Source organism: Empidonax traillii, unplaced genomic scaffold (genome assembly GCF_003031625.1).
Source record: "Empidonax traillii isolate 1590-97213 ecotype Southwest subspecies unplaced genomic scaffold, ASM303162v1 scaffold534:size827195, whole genome shotgun sequence".
NCBI lineage: Eukaryota > Metazoa > Chordata > Aves > Passeriformes > Tyrannidae > Empidonax > Empidonax traillii.
In genome coordinates this window covers 83,429-103,615 of record NW_020955727.1, presented here as the reverse complement: position 1 = coordinate 103,615, position 20,187 = coordinate 83,429, and the positions used below count along the sequence as shown (strand labels likewise).

Genomic DNA, 20,187 nt, shown 5'->3' with positions numbered 1-20,187 from the left:
AGGAGTTTATGAGAAAAGGGGAGGGGAAACTGTGTCAGTTTAATACAGGACCTGCATTATCTGTTGGTTTACTTGTGGTGTGGTCTTTGCCCACGTCTTTGTAGTGAACTCCCCTTACAAAGCAGCTCATCAGGGCCATGTTAAATTTGGATTTTACATATTCTGTCTATGTAAAGCTGGAATCTGATACAGGAATCCCATATTTTACCATCCTGGCAAGACAGCTGTGTGCTGCTCGCAGTAATGCACATGGAGCTGGGTGAAGGAGGGACATGCAGCCTGTAAACCAGAACAGCCATGATTTATGTCCTGGGGCATTTTGCTGTGACACAAACCAGTGTCAGAGTCACTCTTGGTGTTTCCCAACGCAGGCCAAAATCTTGTCACGGATCATACTTGATACCTGAGAACTTCCAGCAGAGGAACATCCAGCTCATCCAATCCATTAAAGAATTTCTTCAAAGCGACGAGTCCAAGTTCAATAAATTTAAAACTCATTCTGGGCAGTTCAGGCAGGTGAGTGGGTTCCCAAAACCTCCCCCTCTGGGGAGACCTGAATCCCAGTGGGATTTTTTTAACAGATCTGTGTCTAATTCTCTGCAGGGGGTGATCTCTGCAGCGCAGTATTACAAGAGCTGCCGAGAGCTGCTGGGGGAGAACTTCAAGAAGATTTTTAAGGAGTTGTTGGTGCTGCTGCCGGACACAGTGAAGCAGCAGGAACTGCTCTCTGCTCACAACGACTTCCGAGGCAAGGAGAAACAAAGCTCCAACAGGCCCAGAAAGAACAAAAAGAACGTTTGGCAGGTGGAGCCCCCCGCGGACCTCGACTGCTACATCTGCCCCACGTGCAAGCAGGTGCTGACTCAGCAGGACGTGGTCACCCACAAAGCTTTGCATATTGAGGATGAGGAGTTCCCTTCCTTGCAGGCAATCAGCAGGATCATCAGTTAGCTTTCCCGAGGGCCCGCACGCCAGGCTCTGGCTCTGGAGATGCACTTTTGGAATGAGGTTTGGCAGCGTAGAGCGGCTGAGGGCCGGTGCCGGTTGAGTCAGTGAGGAGCAGGTAATTTGGGGAGCCCTCTCGGGGCAAAGGGATCATGGGAATGTGCTGGAGCTCATCCCTCCCACAGTCTGAGCTCCCAAAATCTGGGGTAGGGTTAGGCTGAGCCGCAGGGTGGGCAGGCAGGGGCTCCTTCCTCCTGGAACACGCAATAGCTGGGAATCCTTTCTGATCTGCAGACTGACAGGGGACACAATAGGGGAATAAGCATCTGGTTTGGGGGTTTCTTTCTGGTTTTGGGGTGGGGGAAGATTAGGGATCACTGAAATGAACAGAAGCGGCTTCCCTTATAACATTCTGATTTTTTTGTGCTATTTCAGTGAAGATCACACTAGTCAGGGGTACAAAGGTGCAGGACAGATGCTGCTCGCTGGTGTGACCAGGAGCGCTGCAAGCACTGGGCTGCAGAGTTTCCCGTCTGCAGAGTCCATTCTGCTGCTTGAAGAAGAATGGGCTGGTCTGTGCAAGATTTGAAGTTGCCTCTGACCTTTTCTGTAACATGTTCTTTCAAGAAACTGATTTTGTAGCCCTGCATGTACAGTAAGAGCATTAAGGCTTTACTCTGCGTAAAGCACACGGGAATTTTATTTAATGACTGCCATGTTTCTAATTTCTTGGTTGTATTACTGGTGGGAGCTCCCAACAGCATCCTGGGACATTAAATGCTGCTGATCACTGACCATGTTTTCTGCAGTGCCTTTAAGTGCATTTCTCTGTTTACAGTGGCCTGACACCTGCACCTCCCTCGGTGACACCAGGCTGATGTAGCTTTGCTCATGTTTTTTTTTTTGGCATCCCCAAATTCCACCTCCTCAGAGGAAGGGGGGGATCTCTTCATCCAGTGAGGTGACTCCTCCAGCAGCAGCTCAGAGGTGCTGGAGTGCCAGGAGCCCTCCCTGCCGTGCACTTCCATGGCTGTAGTTCAGCGTCTGATCCCCTCCCATCTCCAGGTTTAGTTACTTTTAACATGTAGGGGTAAAGCTGAAATTAATTTACCTAATTTTTAGTGACAAAACACAGCTTTTCTAGAGACATCATTTCCACGAAATCAAGCTCAGAGCTAGTCCTGCTACAGCCACTCTTTCCTTGCCTTACACGTTATTTTGCTTGCTCAGGCTGCAAAGTGCTTTGGGTTTCTTTTGTGGGTATTTAAGACTGTTTTGAACACCTGAACGTGTTGTATTCGGCCCTCCCCGGGGCTGGGGAGGACGATTTGCCTGCATGGCTGTTCATACACTGCATGAGCACGTGAGGAGTCGGGACGTGTCCCTGTCCCTGCCTCAGGTGGGACCTGGACCCGAGCGGGACGCGATGCCCGAGGCTCGGCCACCCCACAGGGACAGGGGGGATGGGGGGTGCCAGCTGACCCTCCCCCCCCATTTCAGTCAGCTCCTCTCCCCATCTTGGGTTTGTAAAGTCCAGGGGGCTGAGATGCATCTTCCCTGCAGCAGGATCTTCCCTCTTCCCTTGGTTTTCAGCTCTGCCAGCAGCTCCCTGGTTCCCTGGGCTGGTGCTGCTGGGAGTTCCCTCGAGGCTCTGGATCTCTGGGGCCTGCTCTTGCAGTTTCCTTGTTCCTTGTGCTCACCTGATTAAATAAAGTTATTACCAAATTTTTTTTTTTCCTATTCATTTTTAACTCTTTATTGAAAATAAGTTGCAGTTGGTTACACAGACACCGAAAATACAGAATCACAGATTGTTCTCTCAAAAGATATTTTTATATATATAATATATACAAAATTGTAAACATTTTAAACTTATTTCCATACACAGTCCACTTTATACTACACTGCACAGAGGTTAAGTGACAACTGCAACTCCTGGAAGCGTCTGCTCGGACAGAGGTATCTGCAAAGAAACTGAACTTCCCAAACCACCGTTGGGATCTGTTGGAGATTAAAACTCTTGAAGGATCTGAGGTTTAAATGTGTATTGCAACGAAATCCAGGCAGCTGAACTCGGGTTTCAAGTCGAGACAGTGAAGGCTGTTTCTGAGCCTCGGGGGGGGGGTGGGTTGGGAGAGGCTCTTGTGACACACACAGGGTCAAAATGCAGCTGGGGATGGGACAAGGGGGGACCAGAGCGGGACCAGAGCCACCTGCTTGGGGACAGCACGGGCTGAGAGGAGTCTACAGATAAGTACAGCAGCTTTTACTGAGAGAAATGGCCACTCCACAGAATAATGATGGGATTTACTGTGGAATAGAGGGTGACCATGGTTGGTGGGAGCCCCGAGCAGCCCTGTGCCATTCTGAGGGGCTGGTGATGGGCAGGGCAGGGTACAAAGTGCCCTGTAAGGAACTGATGGGCAGCAGAAAAGAAATGCCAGAGGTGGCAGGAACTGATGGGAAACTCATCCCCCAGTGTCCAGGCACAGCTGGTTGATGTGGGAGGGATCTACTCTTGGGGTCTGTTCCAGCCCCCTGACACACAGAAGCAGGTAATGGGGGGCTGTATTTTTACTAAATATCACTATAACAAAGCTTCCACCTTGCTAGGAGCAGCTTAAAATGTTGACAAAACCTCCCAATTCTTTCAAATCTTTTAATATGCTTCCAATAAATTGCAAACCCCACGACGTGGTTACCCCAGCGCTGAGAAACACCCGCGTTGTCCTGGCAGAGCCTCCTGGAGCAGGGGGGTCAGGCAGAACTCAGCGTGGGAGTGCTGGAATTCTACTCTGTACACCCAAATTCAGGGCTAACAGAAGCTTTTGGGCTGAGCTGAGCACAGCACAGTCCTGCCCTCTGCGAGCTCGAGGTGCTGGTGGGTCCTGAGCTCTGAGGAGAACAGGGGGTCATGAACAGCTCGTGACGATGGCACAGCCCTGGCGTGGTTTTGGGACAGCCCTGGCACGCTCAGGACAGTCCTGGCACGTTTTTAGGATGTGTTCTGGGTAGTTATGAGGGAGCAAGTGCTACTGTACCACATCAAATGGGCTGAGAGAAAAAAACTGGGGGGGAAAGAAGATGGAAATCGATGTTCTAAATACCTGAACCCCCAGTACAGCAGTTCCTGCTCTGAGGGCTCCAGTTCTCTAACCATGAGCCCTTTGAGCTGTATTTGTTCCAGCCCCACCTGCACACTCTGCTCTGCCCCAGAGCTCATGGACACACCGAGGTGCAGGGTTGAGTCAGGCTCAGGTGGGTCAATGCTCCTTTCAAGGCCACCTGACTTCTGGGTTGTCCCATCCTGCCTCAGCGTGGCCACATCCTCCATAAACCCATCACTACTCCCTGGATAAAAACCCCAGCTGTGGGTGACCTGCCCACCCGAGCTGCCTGGCCCAGTGCCACCCCAGCAGGGACGTGCCCCCCTCCCTGACAGGGACTGGCATTTTGGGTGCAGAGGGATCAGGGTTAACCTCCCCTGAGGTGCCTGTTGATGTGGCTGGACACGTTATTCCCCACTCTGGTTTAATCAAGGAACAATCTGTCCTGCCTTCCTGCTGCCAGGAAGCCTCTCGGGTGCCCAAGCCCTTCCTCCTCCTCCTCTCCTGCCCAGCAGAGCAGCCAAGTGCTGCCTGCAAGGTGAAGGTAACACTGATTTTTGGGAGCTGGAACAAGCTGCTGACCTCGGGAAGAAACCCGGCGCCTCAGGCTCGAGGCTGGAGCTGTGCCGGCGGCATTCCCGTGTCATTCCCTGACTCCCGAGGGCAGTCCTGGCACTGAGCATGGTGGGATGTGCGTGTGTGGGGCAAAGAAAGGCAATGCAGGCCTCGGGGGGGACATTCAGAGCGTGTAATATTCAGCATGGGGGGGGTACAGGGGGCAGGACATGTCCCGCAGGCAGACACAGCTTTAGCTCTTCACGGATACAAGGAAAACTCTGGAACAGTTATCTGATAGTTAGAAAAAATACACTGTACCGAACGAACATTATCTCACGTACAATCAATTTAAACATTTAAATTGATTATAATTTTTGCTAAAATATTAACACAAGTACTGGTTGTGCTGCTAAAGTTTCAGTGTTCCCTCTAAGGAAAAAATATTGCTACAGTTCTACCGGACCCTGCATTCAAATCCTTGGGTTTGTTTTTTTTTTCCTTTCCCAGCAAGACTGGCTCCACAAAACCACAAAGATCCTGGAATTCATTTAGGCTACACTGGGGTTTGGGTGTCCTGTGAGGAGCTCAGCACTGGCACAGCCAGCCCTCGCTGGGAACGCTCGTGGAGCCCGGCCTGGATGGAGGGAGGCAGGGAATGTGCTTTGCCACCGGCAGCGACCGCTCGGGAGGCTTTGCTGCTGATTAATCGGTGTGTTTAGATGCGGTTCAGCAGCAGGAATGAGCTGTGGTGGTGGTGGTGACCAGGACCTGCTCCACGGGGAGGGGCAGGCAGTGACTGCTGCTCCTCACAGGGCAAAGGCAGCGGCGGCTTTGCCGGAGGGAACTGGCAAGGCAAGACCCCGGAATGCCGGGAGAGCTGGGAGAGAGCCGGGGGTCTCCAGGGATGGAGCTGCCACCAAGGGGGTCAGGAATTCAAGTTTCAGCTCCTCTGCTCAGTCCTCAGTGACACATGGCCTGGATCAGCCACGGCACAGGCAGGGAAGGTCAGCAGGGAAAGCTGGAAGGGAGAGCCAGCAGGTGGCTGACGAGGACCCACTGGATTTTACACATTTTGTTTTTACAAGGCAGGAATTTTGCAGCTGAAACTCAAACTGAGCCTCTTTCCTGGCTGCTTTTCGCTGACTCTCTCCCCCCACCGTTTCCAAACGGGGCCGTGAGCCCACTCGGGAGGGACTTCAGTGGCCTGTGAAGCCTTTCCAGTTCCCTGCCTGAATTCCTCATTTCTGGAGACTGCAGGGTGACACACATGTCCCCACCTGGGGTTCTGCTGCAGCTCACAGATGGTGGCTGCTCCCAGTATGAAAACACAAGTCCAATATCACTCCTAATGGCCTTGGACTTTGTGTCTGAGCCCCCACCCTTGGAGCCAGGGCAGAGCAGGAGGACGTGGCAGCCCTGCCAGCCAAAAACCCCTCGTGAATTTGCAACCTTCCCAACTCCCTGGAGAAGAAACAGAACCACAGCGTGCCATATCCTGCTGATCACAGGCTATTCCCAGTTAGCAGCCAGCTACTGCTGAACTGGTTTCCAGTTTCAAACAGTAACTTTTTATACCCTTGACCAGAACCCATCGAAGCACAGAATTAATCTGGATATTGACCCCGACCCCGGCCCACTGTGACCCCCTCCCCGTGCCTCTAAGCCAAGTTTAAACACCTGCTTGGATATTTGTTTTGTACAGTAAATATATACAAAGAAAAGTAACACAGACACCACTTACTTCCTCGTGAATTTGGCACTTTCCATGGAACACGGACTGGAAAGCTCCTCAGCGGGAGCCCAACCCTCCCCACCGCCCACCCACCCTCGACGGATTCTGTGTTAGCTCTGGAAGAACGAGATAAATAACTCCTCAGAACGAGAGAAATAACCCCTCAGCTACTGTTTTCTAAGAGGAAAAGGTGTCCTGGGCTTTCCCAGCAGAGCCAGCACCCGGCACCAAGGCTTAGAGAGGGCATTTATTCATCTTCCTTCCCCACGTGTAGGTGATGTGGCAACAACCTTCCTTCCTTCTGGCTTAGAGGGAACACTGCTTTTAGAAACCCTGGGACAGGTAAGACAAGAACCAATACCACTGTACAGAATTCACTGCACAACGAGCTAATAAAGGGACCCAGCACTGAGTGGCCACGGCAAGGAAAATGGGACTGAATACATTTGGGATCGGCCGGATCCGGTGCTGCACCGCGGGATGCGGCCCCGGGGACGCCCCCGGGCCCTCAGTACGCTGGCACTTGGTAACCTTTGGGGTTGGCCTCTAAGGTCTCGGTGAAGGGGGGGCTCTGGTAGGTCTCCGTGCTCTCGGTGCCGCTGCCCACGGGGTACCCGGGGTACGGCGCGCTCGGGTCGGCGGGGAACTGGTCGGTGGCAAAGAGCGACATGTCCGTGCCCAGGCGGTACCTCTGCAGGGCCCTCACTGCCAGCACCACCTGGGGGAGAGGGAGGGAGGTCAGGGGGGGCAACCTGCACGGCCCCAGCGTCCCACAACCCCCCAGGACCCTGCACGGCCCCAGCATCCCACAACCCCCAGGACCCTGCATGACCCCACTGTCCCACAACCCCCCAGGACCTTGTGTATTCCCAGGACCCCATGACCCCTCAGGACCTCCTGTCCTCCCAGGACCTTGTATATTCCCAGGACGCCACTTCCCTCCAGGATTGCATAACCCCTCAGGATCTCACATCTCCCCCAGGATCCCATGTCCCTCCAAGGTCCCACATCCCCCCAGGACCCCACATCCCCAGCACTGAGCACGTGGCAACATCCCAGGAAGCTGCTGCCCCACTCCATTATAACCATGAGCTAATCCAACCCCAAAGCCCACCCTGTAACACCGCAGAGGCTCTTTCTGTGTGACAGGTTGACCCCAAAGCTGTGTCTGGGGTGGGGGTTGCGGCCTGGGCTCGAGACCCCCTGGCTGTGCAGATTTGGCTCTGCTGGCACCAATAAACCCCTGTGCTGTGGGGAGGGAAAACTGACGAGTGCCAGGCCAGGAAAATAGGTCAGTTCTGCCGAGACTCCTTCACCCTCTTCCAGGTTGGCAGAATTGAGGTCACCAAGGGTGGGCAGTGTGGGCGGCAGAGCCGCGAGTGCCCCGCGCTCGCTCTGATTTCAGGAGGTTTCATTAACAATTCAATTAGTTTATAAATGACAGGCTCAGGAGGGGAAACAAAAATGCCTGTAGACACCGAGAATGGCTTCCCAACCATCCTGACAATCCTCTGGGATGGTAACATGGGAGTGGTGTCCCCAGGGTGGGAGCAGATGCTGAGGGGATGGGGGACATCCCCCCTCCCTGGGGTCTACACTCAGGCAATACAGTGATAGAGAAGAGCTGTGGGGAGCTGGGATTAAAAGAGATTTATTTGGATAATCATAAAGCAGGGAGCAGTTGAACTGGTGAGGAATTGGAGCCAGGCAGATGCTGGAAAACCTCAGGCCAGCTTTTGCCCCAATTCCCTTAAGGCAATATGGAATTAGGGCACATCCTGGGGCTCTCTGCCCGGGGAAAACTGCAGGAGTGGAGGTGACACCTGGCTTCTCCACACACAGCCTCTGGATCAGGAGCCCCCTGAGTGGCACAGGCCCCCAGGACATGTGGGGTCCAGCAGCTGTGGGAAAGGGGCTCTGGGAGATGTTCCCCTGCCCCTGTGGGTCCTGGGGCTCTAACGAGGCCCCACAATCAGGGTAGCTCGTGGCTGGTGACACATTTTCCATGGGAACACAACTTCCCAGGCGCAGGAGAAAGGGAAGCCTGGAATCCCCCAGCGAGAGGGGCCTGAGCTGATGCTTCCTGGGTACGAAACCACCAGTTTCATCCGCGGAGAACCCGCAGCTCCCTCCGCGCAGCCTCTCGGTGCCCACCAGGATTCACTTCTCCAAACCCTCCCCAGATTCCTCCTCCAGCCCAGCACTGGGCCTGGAGCTGGTTTTTGTTGCTGGCCTGCCCAGCCCAGCTCAGGCTGCACTCACCCAGACGATGATGGAGAAGAAGGAGAAGGTGATGGCTGCCCGAGCGGCGTCGGCCCCCTGAGCAAAGCCCCTGGTGAGCGTCGTCCGCTGCCACTGGTTGGCCAGGAAGCAGAAGGCCACGAACCACAGGAAGGCCAGGAAACCTGCAAGGGAGCAGAGCTGGTCAGGGCTGTCACCTCCTCTCCTGCAAGGACCCCATCTGCTGTTGCAAAGGGTACATTCAGATGGGATATTGGGAGGAATCCTCCCCTGGGAGGGCGGGCAGGCCCTGGCACAGGTTGCCCAGAGAAGCTGTGGCTGCCCCTGGATCCCTGGAAGTGTCCAAGGCCAGGTTGGAGCAACCTGGACTGGTGGAAGGTGTCCCTGCCCATGGCAGGGGGTGGAACTGGATGAGCTTTAAGGTCTCTCCCAACCCAACCCATTCCAGGATTCTGTGATTCTATGACAGTTCTGCTCCTCCCTGCAGAGAATCCCTCTGGGTCTGTGGAACTGAGCAAAAATACTCTGGTGACTATTCCTTACTGGAACCAAAGCTGGCTGAGCAAGATATGGCTGCAGCTCCCCTAATTCAATCACCAACCAACAGCTCTGCCAGCTGCCAAGGAGCTCAGCAAACAGTCAAGAAACAAGCCAAGAGCACACAGCCTAAGGAGCAGGGATGCTTTCCAGAGCTGGGAGGAGGAGCTGCACGACCTGGAGCCTCCCATGATGCTGTTTTAAGGGTCTCCAATTTTCCTGAGGTCCCCCCACCCTCCAGTTTGGATGTCAGTGCACGTGTGGATGCCGGGGATTCTGATCTGATGCCGATTCCTGGTGCTGATCCCACCCAGCACCTTCCCAAGGATCATCAGCACATCAGTATGAGCTGCCAACTGCCAGTCCCCTGGGGCTGTTGTCTGTCTGACTGCAGGGAGAGGAAGAACCTTCCTTTATTCCCCTTTATTTCCTTTTATCTTGCCAGTTGTCCTTAAATATGATATAAAATGCACGTGAGCCTCCCCAGCCAGTGCTGGAGTCCCAGGGCCCACAGCCTTTAACTGCACTTTAAGAAGCCACATTCTTTGTCTCCTTCTGCACAGCTGGGCCTGGGGCTTCCCCACCATCCCCACTCCCATCAGCCCTGACAGCAAGGATCAGCCAGGTTTTCCCTTCCCAAAGTGCAGACATTTCACCAGAAGCAGCTGCTCCTGTCACCAAAGCCACCAAATCTCCCTGTCTGCACTTTCACTTCCCCTTAGGATGATGACTTGTTGTCGGTGATCTCTGGGGTTTATTCCTTAAAGGTCCTCAGGGACAGAGATGTTTTCTGCTCCCCAGCTCTGTTACAAAGGGGCTTTACCAGCAGATTTCCCACTGTGGGAAGCAGATCCAACCCCTAAATTTGGACCCAAGGAGATGCACAGCCCAGAGATGGTGCTGGCTGGTGTGAGGTGAGTCTGGCTCCCCAGTGCCATCACAGCCCATCTGTCACTGGTGTCACCCGGGGGCTTTCAGGAGTTAAAATGACATCATGCCCATCCCCGGCCGTGCACCGGCTGTGCCCGGTACTGCAGCTGCCAAATTCCTCTGCAGCACCGCGGGGAGGGAGACGCTGACCCTCCTCAACCTGAAACCATCAGCCAGCGCCGTGTCCCTGGGGTTGCTCTTCCTGCCACCCATGTGGACTTCCCAGGGGTTTGGGGATGCAGAGACCACAGCCCTTCCCCTCCACATCAGCTCAGCCCTGAGGGGAGGAGGATTCCCTGCAGTGCCAGGGGATGGCAGGTATTGCTGATGGAGGAGGAGATGGGCACGGAGAGCATCTCCAGAAACACGAGCCAGCTGTGGTTCAAAGTTTGGAGGACTGACAGAGATTTTAAAGCCCCCCCAAAGAGGGCTGAGCTGGCAGTGACGTGGCGAGGCTGCACGTGCCAATGCCAGCTCCAGCTGCTCCAGCAGCAGCTCCACACCCTCCAGCATGCTGGGGAAATGGAAAACACCAGGAAGCGCCACAGGAGCCAGGAGATAATTATCATTTTAGGATCTGCAGACAACAGAGTGCAAACTCCAGGAAAGATGTGTTACCACCCCAATCAGAGCCTGGTCCCAAGCAAACGCATGTCTGCAGGAGCAGCTGGAAGAGAAAGTTGCAAATGCTGTTTGCAGTGTGGTGGCCCAGCCTGACCCCCTGTCTGTGTCCCAGTACTACCCCCCAGTTATTTCCCAGGTGCATTTTAGGAAGAAATTCTTCCCTGTGAGGGTGGGCAGGCCCTGGCACAGGTTGCCCAGAGAAGCTGTGGCTGCCCCATCCCTGGGAGTGTCCAAGGCCAGGTTGGATGGGGCTTGGAGCACCCTGGGCTGGTGGAAGGTGTCCCTGCCCATGGCAGGGAGGCGGAACTTTAAGATCCCTTCCAACCCAAACCATTCTAGGCTTCCATGATACTCTCATTCCCCCAGCCAGTGGATGCACAAGAAGGGCCAAGGAGAAAGGAGGCAGAGATGGAGAGCAGTGGCAGTTCCCACATCCCTGGCAGGGAGCAAAGGGCTGCCAGGAGGAGGTGGAAGGCAGGGAGGGAGGATTGCAGCCCCACACTGCCACATGCAGCAGCAGCCACAAGATGGATGTGATGTTCCCCTTCTGCTTGAATCCAAGGGTTTCAGGCACTGAGCCCCATGGAAGGGGCTGTAAATATTATCTAACAAGGGCTGGACACTGGCACTGCACCACCATGGAAATGAGCTTTCCAGCAGGGAGAGAACACCCTCAGTGACAGGCCAGCACAGGGAGGTGATGATGGATGTTCTCATCTGGGACAGAGAGCCATCAGCGACGCCCGTGCTGGATAAATCACCTTCAGACTTGGCTGACACGAGAGCCTGGGAATGGGGAACATCAGCTGCCAGCAGAGCCAGGCAGCTCCCACAGCAGCCGAGCAGAGGATGTTCCATCCCAGCTCCAGGCATCCTGCCTGCTCCTGTTTGCACAGATCAGCCTCAGGTCCAGGGGGTCCAGAGGGCACAGAAGATCCATGCCAGCCCTGGGGGTCCCAGCCCCCCCTGCCCACAGCGAGGGGGCCAAATGGGGTGCAGAAGCTGCTTCTGCTCCCCTCCAAACACAGGCCCAGAGTGAAACCAGACTCAGCACAACTGATGAAACCACCTTTTCATGAGCTAGACATTGATGTGGCAGAGCTACCTGAGAAGCCGAGGTCCAGCAGCACGGCCCTCTTGCGGTCCTTGACGCTGCTGATCTGCTGGAAGTACAGGTCCACCACGAAGAAGAAGATGCAGCCAAAGAAGGCGATGATGCCGACGGCGATGCCGTAGCTGCAGGCGCTCTCATTCTCGTTGAAGATGCAGAGCAGCTCGGGGTTCTGGCTGTCCTTGTTCACGTAGCACTCGTTCACGATGGAGCCAAACACCACGATGGAGAAGATCTGCGGGAGGAAGGAGGGAACACGACTTGCTGCTGTTTACATTTACCTCCCTTTTCCAACAGCAACATAATTGGATTCAATCCTGGCCTCGACTCCATGGCAACACGGCGTTTGCCAGACGGATCCTGACTCCCGTCTGGTTGGTGGCTCCAGCCAGAGGGCCGATGGATGGTACCTGGTGGTCCTCCCCCGTGAGCTTGCCTGCCTTTCAGCGCCCTGCTTTGCAGAGTATTTCAAGGATGTTTTCTCCAGGCGGGCTGGGGAGGGTAAAAATAAACAGACGGGACAGTCTCTGCACAGTGTTTGTGCTCATGCTGCTCTCCACCATCAGGCTGTTCTGATAAACTCTGTGTGTCCCTGTGGAGCCGGGAGGAACCGAGTGCCAGAGGGTAACGGAGCTGCTGAGGGCTGAGCCAGGGGAGGACTGGATGCCTGGTGGAAGGGGACACAGGCAGGGAGCTGGGGAGCAGCTCACCTGGGCACAGGGGACAGGCTGCCCTGGCAATGACTGGGCAATTTTGCACCTGGCTTGGCAGGGGCTGGAGGATGCAGCAGCTGCCCCCGTTATCCAGTGACCTGGTTTGGGCCCTGAGAGGGAGGGGAGGGCAGGGGGGCTGCTGGTGGCTGGGACCGGGGGGTGTCTCATCCCTCAGGCAGGGAAGGAGCGGGTGGCAGCAGCAGCCTGCACTAATACCATTCACCACGCTGCAGGCTGAAGTAATTCCCTTATCTCCCAGCACCAAAGGCAGGAGGGAAGCTGTGGGACCCGCTGCATCCCAATCCGCTCTGGATCCCGCTCCCTCAGAGCCTGGAAGTGCCGCCCCAGGTTTGGATGTCAGGTTGAGAGCAGGAGGGGAGCCAGGCCTGCAGGCACTGTCCATCCTGCTGTGAACCTCTGATCTCAGCCCTGGCTGCCAGCACCGCTCCCTGTATGCCTGCCTGCATCCTGCCTGCATCCCTGCCTGCATCCCTGCCCGGTTTTAATTAATTAAATTAATTCATTTGGAATTACCCCCTCCAAACTCCTTCCAGTGTTGGGGTGAAGCTGGGCCAGAGCTTCTTCAGATGAGAGGCCACAGTCCTCTGTGGGGCAAGGGGAGGTGCAGGTTGGGTATCAGGAGGAATTTCTTCACAGAAGGGGTTGTCAGGCACTGGCAGGGGCTGCCCAGGGAGGTTTGGAGTGCCCAGCCCTGGAGGTGCCCAAGGCAGGCCTGGCTGTGGCACTCAGTGCTCTGGGCTGGGGGACAGGGTGGGCATTGGGCACAGGGGAGATCCACGGGCTGGGAGGGCTTTTCCAACCTCCAGGGAGGTAACCAGACCTTCCTGCTCTTGGAATTTAACCACGGCCTGGGGTCCTGTCCCTCATCCATCCCCAGCTCAGCTCAGCTCTGAACACCAGCCACAAGCTCGGTGGCCACCTAAGTCACCAATTGGCATCTGCACCCTGTTCTTCCTCACCAGTGCCAGTTTAGCTCATCATCATCATCACCATCATCACCACCATCACCGTGCACACAACAAGGGGGCTGCGTGTAAAGAAGAAACAACAACAAACAGCAATAATGATTTTTCCCAGCGCTTTGGCAGCAGCTGTAACATCAGCAGTTGTAAAAAATCCGTTCATAAATAATGCAAAATTGTTATTTGCCATCAGAAATAGCAACAGCATTTATAAAACAGGTCCTGGAAGAAATAGTGCGATTCTGGAAATCATGAATAATTGAGAGCCTCTGATTCCACGCGATGACTGCTCTGGCAGGGCAGCAAACTTGTACTCAGCTCCTCTGAGAAGGGTTTCACTCCCTTCTCCCAGCAGTAACAACCTCCCCACTGAGCTTTTGGTGGCTCATCCCAAAAGACCCCCAGGACCACGTTCTGGTGTCCAAAACATGGGAAGTGCCAGCTGCTTCTTGGGTGGCCAAAACAGTAACGAATTGCAAGTGCACATGTTTGACAGATGAGCTCAAAACATCAGCTCTGGCTGAAATACTCCTGTCAAAACACGCCTCTCCACGGGCTTTCTCTCCCTCGCCCCGTGTTTGAAATGTTAGTTTTTCTCAAAAAAAAAACCCAACTGGTGCTGGTAAAACATTTTAGTGAGAATAAATTTGGGGTTGTCATTCTAAGTATAGATGAAAAAATTTCTTCTTTTTTTTTTTTTTTTTTTTAAGAAAATGTGGGTAGATGGGGGAAAATAAACCCCGTGTGTTTAAAACTTCATGCAAATCAAGTGCCATTTTCTAATCACCTCTACAAACCACAGTGGCCCAATCCCTCAGCCAGGGACCTGAAAGTAAAAATACAGGGTCAGATTTTGCACTGTGAGATTTTCATGGGCCTGAGAGGTATCTCAGAGGATCTGCCAAGGAGCATTCACAGGACACTCCATTTTCCAGCTGAACAACCCGACACAACCGGCAGCACAGACTGTCGGTGCTCCTCTGCCTCCTGCTGCAGGCAGGGTGGGGAGGGGAGAGCTCCCTTCTCCCAGCCTGTCCATTCAGAGGGGCACTTCAGCCACTCAGAGGAGCTCCAGTGCCTCACTCCCAGCCTGGCAGGGAGCACAAGGCTGGTCAGAAGGTGGGGGAAGCGCTCGGACCCCGGGGACACTCGGGCAAGGCAAAGGAAGCTCGTGCTCCACCAACCCAGGGAGAATTGGCACCTCAGTCTGTAGTGAAGGCCAGGCTGCCCAGTTCCTCCAGTTAAAGTTTGCTTCCAAGCAAGAGAGGAGACCTCTCCAGGCCAGCCAGCATTTCTGGGACACGGCACAACAGGGCAGGTCTTCTCCCCTGGGAGGGTGGGCAGGCCCTGGCACAGGTTGCCCAGAGAAGCCGTGGCTGCCCCTGGATCCCTGGAAGTGTCCATGACCAGGTTGGACAGGGCTTGGAGCAACCTGGGTTGGTGGAAGGTGTCCCTGCCCATGGCAGGGGGTGGAACTGGATGGTCTTTAAGGTCCCTTCCAACCCAAACCATTCCAGGATTCTGTGATTCTGCTGGACCCAGAGCTGCCATCACAGGGCCCAGGGCACTGGGACACCCTTTTAGGTGTGGACAAAGCTGGAGCCACCTGTCTGCCTTCTCTGCACCAGGTCTTTACCATCTGGAGGCCGGTGGCTGGTCAGGCTGCCTGACTCCCCTCTGGAGTTATACTCTGCAGCTCCCTGTTCCCTCCTGGGGCTTGAACTGGCTGGACCCCAGCACACACACCTTTTTCACCCCCCTTGCCTTCAGCCTTCTGCAGCCTAAAACGTGCTCCAGGAGACCTCGTGGTCTGAGCACAGCCAGTGCAAGGGAAATAACAAGCAAATGACACAAGAGAGCAGGAGCTGAAAGCTTCGGTGTGTGAACTGTCAGCCATTTTAAGGTGAGATGTTCCCACTGCTGATGCGCTGTACTGATTTGGGACCTATAAAAAAACATCACCAGAAGGTGTGGGGTTGTAGGAGACTGCGAAACCCTGCTATGGTTACACAGGCAAGCAACCATTAAAGTCAGCATCAAGGAAACAAACTGCATGAAGACAAATAACCCTGGATCATTTCCTCTGCTGCGGCTCCTGATCGATGGGGTTGGGCACAGACCACACCAGAGAGTCACAACCAACCCCTGGGGGACCCCTCACTGCTCCAGTGTGAGCACCAGCGGGCCAAATGCCACCCTGCTCGGCCCTCCTCACGCCTCACAAGTGAAGGATGGGCCACCAAATGAGAAGGGAAAACAATTAAGGTCAAATTAGCCCAGGCCAAATCCTACCTAGCCCTGCGTGTTTCGCTGAGCCCTGGCTGAGCCCCCGTGCCGAGTCACACACGTCCCTCTGCTCAGGGATGAGCTGGACCCTTGGCAAAGGACCAGCCTCCCCCAGCTCAGACTCTGGGGGAACCAGGGCCCGGGTCCCTCCCCGGTTTATCTTTGCAGTTGTCAGTCACAGGGAAGTTTCCAGCACAGATCTGCATAATTTAAGGGAGGGTGTGAAGACTAAAGAACTACTTTAGGCACTGCCAGATCTCCCCCGGCTACGACCACAGAGGGAAGACCTGAGGTGGTTCCTGGCACAGAAAGGGGTGGTCTGATGCTGGCTCTAATAGGTTATGGACACGGCCACCAGGCTGAGCAGCTTGGGAGGATGCACGTCGACGGCCACATGACTGATTTTTACTGAATTACTTTTTCTGATGTGGTAAGAGGTGCTGGAACACAGCGCCCATTCAGAGTTCCTAATCTAGCCCTGCAATCTGAGCACGTGGCACACCAGCAGGGCCTGAGACCAGCGATGACAGAAAATGATAAGTTAGAACCATTTTCAGCTCAGATGCAGTGAAACTTCCCCATAATTCCATCGCCAAAAATGTTAAACTTAAGTTCTGCCTTCAACCTACTGCCCATGGAAAGAGAGAACTAAGGCAGAAACCTGGTGACCCTGCTGAAAAGTGGCCAAGACTGAAGTCTGAAGCAGTTAAGATCATGGTAACGACTCTCAGGATCACCATGGGCTCCTTAAGTGCCAGAGCAGCCTTGGAGCTCTTCTCTAGGAGCTCAAGAGTCTCCAAGTGCTCAAGAGTCAGCAAAACTCAAGAGCTGCCCAGAGCTTACTCCTTGTGTTTCTCGTTGATGTCTCCTGGGGAGTTCTCCCAGCTATGCCAGGCAGCCACTTCCATCTGCATCTGTAGGACATCTGGAGCAGGCAAGGTCTGCTCCCAAAAGGGAGCTTCCCAGGTCCCAGCCCCAAACCTTCACAAGAGCTGTGTGTTGTATCCCAGCAAACCCACACCTGCACCCCCCAGCCCCTCAAACCAGCCCTCCCACAGCCACACACACACACACTGAGCCAACCAACACCCTCAAGGGCTTCTCCTCAGGGCTGCTCCCAATCCCTCATCCCAAACAAGCCTCTCTTTGGGCTTAGGGTTGCCCAAACCCACATGAAAGACCTTGCACTTGGCTGTGTTGGACCTCAGCAGGTTCACACAGTCCCACCTCTCCAGCCTGGCCCGGTCCCTCTGGACGCTCCATCCCTTCTCTCCAGCATGTCAACCACACCACACAGCTTGGGGTCATCTGAGCCAGGTGATGAACTGCAAAATTATTCAGCTTTCAGAAACAAGAGGCAGCAGATCAGGACAGGACGCTGCCAGTGTTGCAGGAAAGGGTTTTCCAGCTGTGTAGGCGTCGCGCTTTTCCTGCTGCTCTAACTGAAATCACGGGAATTACTGGAAGCATTTCTCAGAATATTTTTCAAAACTGTCTTTAAAATGCAAACCTAAATGCACGTTAAGTGAACAACTCTCCTGCAAAGCTGAGTGGCCACTTGAAAGCCTGGCTGGCACAGGCAGTGACAGCAAAAGGAACTCATGATTCTCTGGGCATCCTTTGTGAATACCCAGTCTGTTTTGCTGTGCAAAAAATGTCTCAAAAGGAAACCACAGGAGCGATCACATCTTCATCTGACAAACTGCATCAGACGGAGGGGGAAGAGATGAATGAGGAACTGTTAAATGGTTCTTTCCAGCTTTTGATTTTGCAGCTCAGGCCAGGAGCGTTTTTTCCCCCTTCAGACACTCAGAATTACTCCGTGAGGGGGAGGCTGTGATGTGAGGCGGAACCAGGAATCCCCTTTGGCCATCGCTGACATTTGGGGCTTTCCATGTTGAAGTCACCATTCCCTTGCCAGTCCCTCAGATGTTTGCCAGCATAGGGTCTGACCCCACGTCCCCGAAGCTGCTGCTGGAGCCACAAAGAGGAACTGGAGCCTCCTTTGGTGGTGGCTCGTAGGGAAGCCCCAGCAATGGCCATCGGCACCCAGTCGCTCACTCCAGGCATACAAGGCTGGTCCCAAATCCTCGTGGTGGTTCTCCATCACCACCCCACTCAAACCAGCACATCCTGGGCAGATCCCTCCTCTTTTCCCCAAGGAACATCACACACAGAGCAAGGGTTATGCCTCCAACGGGAGCTCCGACTGGCCAGGGTAACCACGTTTACAGAGATGCACCACCAAAGCGCAGGAAGGAAAACCACGCGAAGAAAGCCCACCCCAGCTCCTAAACTGAGCCTCACTCAGGGCTTTTTGAATAACCATCCAGGGCATGGGCAGCCTGGATCCCCGGGGATGGCAGGCAGGGAAGCCTGGGAAGGGCTGTGTTTGCTCTGTGCATCCGGGAGCAGCACGGCGGGCGTTGGTCCCTGCCCCGGCTGCCAGCGCGGATGTCACCAGGTGCCACGGCATTGCCACGCTCGCCCAGGGCAGCAGTCACAAAGGAACAGAACAGAGAGGCAGTAGAGACCTCAGCAAAGCCTTTGGCTGCCTCCTCCAGCCAAGATCTCCACCTGGACGTGGCTTTTGTCTGGCAAGAGCAGCAAGAGCAGCCGCTCGGAAGGAGCCCGGGCACGCTCTGTTCTGCCAACCCTGCAAGGCACAGCCGGTGGGAAGGGAACCCCCACTCACACCTCCCACCCAGCTGCAGTCCCAGCTCACACAGAAAAAGAGTTTTAAGTCTGAAGTGGTTTAAGGCACTGGTTTAACAGGAGTGCAACAGCCAAGCCAAAGCCAACCGAGGCTCCCCCCAAAGTGGAGCAGCAATGGAGCAGGGTCCCTGACAGATCTACTAGCAAATGTGAGACCTGGGAAAAGGACTCCAAAGGGCTTTTACTGGGGAACTTCCCCAACCCAATCCCCAGCCCACTGAAAAGAGCAAAACCTCCCATTTTGCTCACTGGGCTTTGGAGCTGACTCCCAGTATTGCAAACACAGCACTGCACACATCCCGTGTTTGGCCATAGCAGTGGTTCCTGCACTTGTTTCGAGTTAAGTTGATGTGTTTCTGCAGTTGTAAGCACTTGGTTTCCACCAATTCCCTGTGCACACAGAGCCATGAGACGAGGGACTTTACCACTGAATAAGCCAGCCACCAAATACACACAAGATGATTATTTCCTAAGCTGGGACCTTTATTTTATCTCCATATTCCACATCCTGGTCCTGCCTTCCCAGCAGTGTCCAATCCCTGACAGGATCTCTGGGAGCTCTCTGGATGTGACATGACAGATTTATTTCGCACGGGCCCAACTCACCAACACCGGGTCAGATGCATCCAACCATTCCCCAAACCAACACCACTGCCAACAGTTTGCCATTGCACTCAAGGAGGATCCAGGAGGATCCAGGTGCATCCAGACCAAGTTTTCTAGACTGAGGCAATGCCTCTAGGACACAACTGCTGCCAAGTGCCTGAAGCCTGCCCAAAATGCCCCATCCACATCAAGCTGGGTGCCCCAGATTCATCCCTGGCCCAGCTAAGCTCATCCACAGCCTCCAGCCAAGCACTGGGGACACTGGGGAAGGACCCGGCATTCCCGACCTCCCAAGGCCACGCACACCTGCAGATCTCAGCAGAACAGCCAGGCTGGGGAGGTAAATTAGGGGTTGCTCTCACCCCTGGGCATCCGGGCCCCAGAGCTCCAGAGCTCAGCTCCCTGTGCTGCCTGTTCGGGGACCACCAAAGCCTTCCCCGAGCGGCCGCACAGCCCATCCCACCGCCCGCTCTCTGCTCCGCGGCAGGAATTCAGGGATGGGAAATGGCCAAAGCCCATGACATCCCTCCAGCAGAACGGGGAGCTGGGCAGGGCTGGCTCCCGGATTTCTGTCACACACACGCATGCACGGAGCGTGGAAGGCAGGAAAATGTCCTCTGCCTCCCGCTCCGCACCCCATCCTCCAGCACCGACCCGGGCACGGGCAGCGGCACATCCCCGGCCGCTCCCTGCCCCATTCCCAAGGGAATTCCCTGCCGGCTCCGCCGGGGCCGGGCACCCCCCGCCGCAGCCGCACCGCACCGCACCGGGCACGCTGTAACGGGAACGGGCGCGATGCACCTGCACCGGCCCCGCACCGGCCCCGCACCGGCCCCGCACGGGCACCGGGCGATGCCGCGGGCACCGCACCCTGCGCGGGCACTGCCCCTTCGCCCCGCACCGCCCGCGGCACCGGGCGCTGCCCCCGCACCGCCGCCGGCCCCGGCCGTGCCGCCTTACCCAGGTGGTCACCCGGAGCAGGGTCTGCGGCTGCTTCAGGAAATCCACGGGGTCGATGGCCCCCCCCGCCCGGCCCGCTCCGAAGGACGCTCCTTCCATCTTCCCCCGCCGCCCGCTCCGAGCCGAGCCCCGCGCGCGC

At 55.3% G+C, this 20,187-nt stretch overlaps 2 protein-coding genes and 1 long non-coding RNA gene across 4 annotated transcripts in view; 2 read left to right on the top strand and 1 right to left on the bottom strand.

Moving 5' to 3' along the window:
- ZNF598 (zinc finger protein 598) overlaps positions 1 to 2,678 on the top strand; it is a 13,362-nt gene extending 10,684 nt beyond the window's left edge. For both annotated transcript variants that reach the window (XM_027897219.1, XM_027897218.1), the window contains exons 11-12: positions 372 to 516; positions 604 to 2,678. In XM_027897219.1, coding sequence (XP_027753020.1) covers positions 372 to 516; positions 604 to 951 — 493 coding nt within the window. In that variant the 3' untranslated portion in view covers positions 952 to 2,678. The remainder of the gene's footprint in view (positions 1 to 371; positions 517 to 603) is intronic.
- The window catches only part of LOC114064300, a 23,272-nt gene extending 12,324 nt beyond the window's left edge, over positions 1 to 10,948 (top strand). The window contains exons 3-4 of the long non-coding RNA XR_003572722.1: positions 8,844 to 8,935; positions 10,915 to 10,948. This is a non-coding gene — a long non-coding RNA (uncharacterized LOC114064300). The remainder of the gene's footprint in view (positions 1 to 8,843; positions 8,936 to 10,914) is intronic.
- Positions 6,499 to 20,187, bottom strand: SYNGR3 (synaptogyrin 3). The gene is made up of 4 exons (XM_027897220.1): positions 20,049 to 20,187; positions 11,780 to 12,020; positions 8,605 to 8,747; positions 6,499 to 7,060 (listed from the first exon to the last, which is right to left on the bottom strand). The coding sequence occupies exons 1-4, from the start codon at positions 20,145 to 20,147 to the stop codon at positions 6,851 to 6,853; spliced, it is 693 nt and encodes a 230-aa protein (XP_027753021.1). The 5' UTR covers positions 20,148 to 20,187; the 3' UTR covers positions 6,499 to 6,850.